The 5,297-nt window shown below is 34.2% G+C and overlaps 1 protein-coding gene across 1 annotated transcript in view; it reads left to right on the top strand.

Moving 5' to 3' along the window:
* The window catches only part of LOC109837083 (methylsterol monooxygenase 1-2-like), a 14,533-nt gene continuing 9,888 nt past the window's right edge, over nt 653-5,297 (top strand). Inside the window, exon 1 of the mRNA XM_020405169.1 lies at nt 653-1,099. Within this exon, the coding sequence (XP_020260758.1) occupies nt 770-1,099 (330 nt within the window). The 5' untranslated portion in view covers nt 653-769. The remainder of the gene's footprint in view (nt 1,100-5,297) is intronic.

A 5,297-nucleotide genomic window follows, 5' to 3' on the forward strand; every position in this document is an offset into this window, starting at 1 on the left:
ACAGATAATTTCTTATTAATTAAACAAGAAATTACAATTTAGGAGCGTATCTCAAAACTGAGATTTCTCAGATAAACACTGTAGCTACAGTGTTAATAATCAAAGGGTATGAACCCTTTCAATTTTCACTTGAGAACAAATGAATAACCCACTATAAAAACCCCTTTTTATATTCCTCTCTCTCCTTAAATCTTTTTCTTAATCTTCCCTCAAAATCAATTGAGCGCTGGAGATGGGAACGCAGCTGCGTTCTTGGTCGCCGCCAGAAGAAAAATCGGAGGAGGGGGAAAAAGATCAGCCACGAAACCCTAGGGCCAAAGGGGGGGCTTTATAGGCGGATGTGGAGAGCTGGCGACAGCCTGTCGCCAGCGTTCGCTTCGACGCCAAAATCTGAGCCGAACGCAGAGGTCGAACGAAGAACGCTGAGGTCGACGAACGCAGAGTTGGAGGGGGGGGCGAACGCACAGCAAAGGGGGAGGTTCGAACGCAGAGATCGAGGTCTGCGTTCGCCCGAAGTTTGCGTCTGATCTCCTCAACTCACCTGTTCGAAGTCGCCTGGAGATCGCCAAATCGAGCTCGCCTGCTCGAGAGCTTGCCGGAGCCCTTCGTCGCCGGAGGTGAGTTTGATCTACACCCTTTTCAACACACTCCCCCTCTCCAGTCTCTCTTCCTCCACATATCTCGCCTATAAATACTCTCCCCGGAATTCGAATCCTGTCACCGGCTCCCCAATCCTGAAACCCAAACCCTAGCCCTAACCGAAACCGTGATGCTACCCTTTGAAAGCATCGCCGAGGCGGAGTCCGTCCTCGGCCGCAACCTCACCGGCGCCGAGACGTTCTGGTTCCGGTACTCCGCCGGCATGCACGACTTCTGGCTCTACGCCCACAACATCGTCTTCCTCCTCACCGTCTACACCATCGCTCCTCTCCCTCTCGCCTTCATCGAGCTCACGAACCCTAAGTGCATGCGCAAGTACAAGCTCCAGCCGAAGGTCAAGACCTCTGCTGATAGGGTCATGGATTGCTACACCAATGTCGTGAAGACCTTTCTTCTTGCGGTGGGGCCGTTGCAGCTGCTGTCGTATCCGACGATCAAGGTGAGTCTGGTGCCTGTGAGGCGATTCATTGTTTGCTTAGGGTCACCGTTTGGTGGTGGGATTTGAGAACGCGGGGGCTGAAGTACAGGCAGTTTGTTGCCTGTCACGGTCGCCGAAATTCTGTGGGGTTGGTAAAAGTCGTTGAAGTTTGAGAATTTTTAATGGGTGTTGCAGGTAATTTCAGCAAATTTTTAGTAAAAAAATGTTTTTCTCTCCGGTTCCAGCAACAGGAAGTATCAAATAGTCCCGGAGACAACAGGAAATTTTAGTTTACCTTTATAGGAGAGTTTCATTTAGAAGGAAGGGAAATTTCTTCTCTTCCTTTAGTCATCTCCTAAACACACCATTAGATTATTGAACTATGAGATTTGTACATGATAATTGTGTGACACACATACATGAACCATGTCCTTTGAATATATATTTCCTTGTTCTAGAACAAGGTTTTTCTGATGTGATTACCCTAATGAACCTTTATTTTACCTTAACAGCTATACCCATGCGTATATTTAAAAATTATTTTCAAAATTTTATATTAAAAAGGAAAGCATACATACAGATTAGAATCTAGATTTTGAAAACTGAAAAGACATCTTTTTCTATTATGTCTGTTTTTTGTTTCGTGTTGTGAGTTTACCAATGAAAATGACAATTCTATTGTATTTTCTATTACTTTCATTACTTTATTTGACGAGGAACAAAGTAGTTTCTTATTGCTACTAGTATGTTTTTTTAGTACTTTTTAATATACGTCATATTTGTATGTTATCTGTCTACCCCGTTTAATATACAGGTTTAATAAAAAAAAGTTGGGTCCGGTTGCGCACATGGGAGTATAGATACAGGTCCACTGTGGGTGCAGTTGGACTCCTAAATTTTTATCTCACGAACCCCACGAATATTAGGGTGTCTCACAATACTCCTTGAAGTTTTCATCCAATAACTCATCCATATCATCCAATAAAATATTATTTTCACCCAACAACTCATCTCATATCATCCAATAAAATAAACCAAACAAAAGAAATGGGTCACATCATCCAACTCATCTCATCTCCATCCCATCTCATCTTTAAAAATCACCCACATCATCCAATAATATTGTGACAACTCATCTCATCTCATCTCCATTTCATCTTCACCCATTTCCTCCAAAAAAACAAGGAAATTAATTTCCTTAAGTGTGGGTCACATCATCCAATAATATAATGACAACTCATATCATCTCATCTCATCTCCTATTTTTAAGAATGAACCAAACACAAGAGAATAACCTATTATAAGAAATATGTTTCCTATTCTTTGATTTCCTTCTTTTTTAACCAACCAAACAACCTCAAAACAACTTTTCTTAAAAAATCACTCACATCATCTAATAATATAGTGACACATCATCTCATCTCATCTCCTATTATTTGATTTTCTTCTTTTTTTAGCCAACCAAACAACTATAAAACATTTTTTTAAGGAAATAGGTTTCCTATTCCTTGATTTCCTTTTTTTTTTCCAACCTCAAAAAATTCATATATATACATAAAAGTTATTAAGTCTAACCGTAGGAAGTCTTTTTAAGCTACACCAAAGCTATTTAATATAGTTATTGGGTCTATTATCTATAATTGTTGATGGTCTTTTGATGCTACAGTAAATCTATTTAATATATATACAATAATACAACTAATCTACCATAAAAGCTAAATAGTTCGATTAATACATTTTTTCCCTATGATTTCACTAGGTCCCAGGCTCGATTCCCTCAGCCCATCTCGTTTGTTTTTTCACCTTTACTTAACATACTCTTTTTAATGTGAGTCCTTTACATCTTTGATATTTTGAAATTAACTCCTCACATCATGAAATTTGTTATTAAGTCTTACAAATACAATTCTTAAGTTACTTAGAAATTGATCTAGGTCCCAGGTTCGATTCCCTCAAAACTTTCCCATTTATTTTTTTAACCTTTACTTAAAAAATTCTTTTCAATATGAGTCCTTTAAATCTTTCATATTTTGAATTTAATCCCTCAAATCATGAAAATTGTTATTAAGACTTACAATTCTTAAATTAATTGGAAATTAATCCCTCAAATCAGTAAAATTCCTATTAGGCTCCTTAATTCTTAAAAGTTATCTTGAAATTATTCTCTTTAATAAAAAGTAGAAGCAACAATTAGAGAAATTAATCTAAAAAAGATTACAAGTTTTAGAGGACTTAATAGCATCTCTATTAATTTTGCTAGTCCTTTGAATCTGTCATGTCTTGAAATGAATCCCTCAAATCATGAAATTGTTATTAAGTTCTACAATTCCTAAGTTAATTAGAAATTGATCTCGAAAATTATTAAAATTGATATTAGGTCACTTAATTCTTAAAAAGTTATTTTGAAAGTGCCCCCTTTAATAAAAAAATAGAAGCAACAACTAGAGAGATAAACTTGAGGGATTAATTTCAAAATAATTTTGGAATTTTGGAATTCGAAACACTAGCAATTTCAATGATTTTGAAGCCCGACTACTTTTAAGAAAAAGTTTAATTTTTATTTTAACTAATAGACTCAAAAGTTACCCCATTTATTTTGAAAACCATGTACTTCAGCCTTTTTTTCTTTCCAATATTAGCGTCTTACAACTCTTATAGTTTGAAACTAATCCCCTCTAATCACGAAAATTGCTATCACATCCCGCCAATTCTTAAATCATATAAAAGTTGACCCCCTTATTTTGTAATGGGTTCATCTAATAAAGAGTGGAAGTAATAACTGGACTCATTAATTTAAAAAAGATTATGAAAATCATGAGACCTAGGGGGATTTATTTGAAAATAACTAATTTATCTCTAGTACAACTCCCAAATACATTTTTACCCATAAATTACAAAAATTTTGAAGTTGTTGAAATCTAGAAGATAAGATAAATGTGGACATTACTTGAATATGGACAATTAATGTCTTACAACTCTTATATTTTGAAAGTAATCCCTCAAATCATGAAAAGTACGATCACATCCTGCCAATTCTTAACTTATTCAGAAGTTGACCTCTCAAATAATTGAAATTACTATTAGGTTCTTCAGTTCTTAAATTATTTTCCAACGAGTCCCTCTAATAAAGAGTATAAGTAATAACTAGAGTCATTAATTTGAAAAAGATTATGAAAATCGTGAGACCTAATAACAAATTCAATGAGTAGAGGGGTTTATTTGAAAATAACTAATTTATCTATATTACAACTCCCAAAACCATTTTTATCCACAAATTAAAAAAGAGTTTTCTAAGCAAAATATGTAACCATTATTTTTTGGCTTCTTCACACAAATGATGCGGCAACGCGCGGGTCAATTTTAATCGTTTACATATCTATCCTTGCAAAATTAAACTTATAAAAAGCTAAAATCAATTTAATTAAAAAATAATTTTGTGAATGTATGAATTAAAATCAATAAAAATAACATATAAATATGTATTGTATTGAAGTTTATATGAAGGTAATTTTCCTATTGATTTTCCACTGATTTTATTACAAATAAATAAATACCATAATACTTCCTCTGTAAAAGGAAATTTACAACAACACACCAAGAAAAATATTCAAATTTAGGTCACATGATTATACTCAATTAATCACAAATTAAAAATTCAGTATAATGATTTTCATTTACACGCATTTGCATAAATCAGAGTATATAATTTTAAAAAAGCATATTTGCCTTGTAAAGAAAAACTTGAAAGAATTGATATTTCTTATTTTAATGAAATTTAAATACTTGCATGTGTCCATATTCAATCTTTACAAACAAAAAATTATTGAGTATTATGTAGAAATATGTATATGTTAAAAATTATGTAGAATTTCCAATCTATATATTAAAAGAAAAGGGGACCCCCTCAAATTCCTTGCCCCGCTATAGCATATAGCTTAAAAAAGAACTAAAATGTCCATGAGAGGAAAAAACTCTTAGTTTGGGGGATAGGATACGTTGCTTGTAAATAAAAAATGACTAAGTGGATGTTTTTTCCCTCAAGGATATCTTAACTATTTTTCAATTATAGGCATATAAAATTTGGGATAAAAGCTTTGTTGTTTTTCTTGTGGGTCAAGAGTTTGTTGGAAAAAGTAAAATTTAGGATGGTTTTGCCCAAAGTTTTGGAGGTTCTGTGAGATAAAAGGAGTGCATGGGGTTTATTATAACCCCCAAAGTT

This window comes from Asparagus officinalis, chromosome 4 (assembly GCF_001876935.1).
Source record: "Asparagus officinalis chromosome 4, Aspof.V1, whole genome shotgun sequence".
In the NCBI taxonomy this organism is placed as follows: Eukaryota; Viridiplantae; Streptophyta; class Magnoliopsida; order Asparagales; family Asparagaceae; genus Asparagus; species Asparagus officinalis.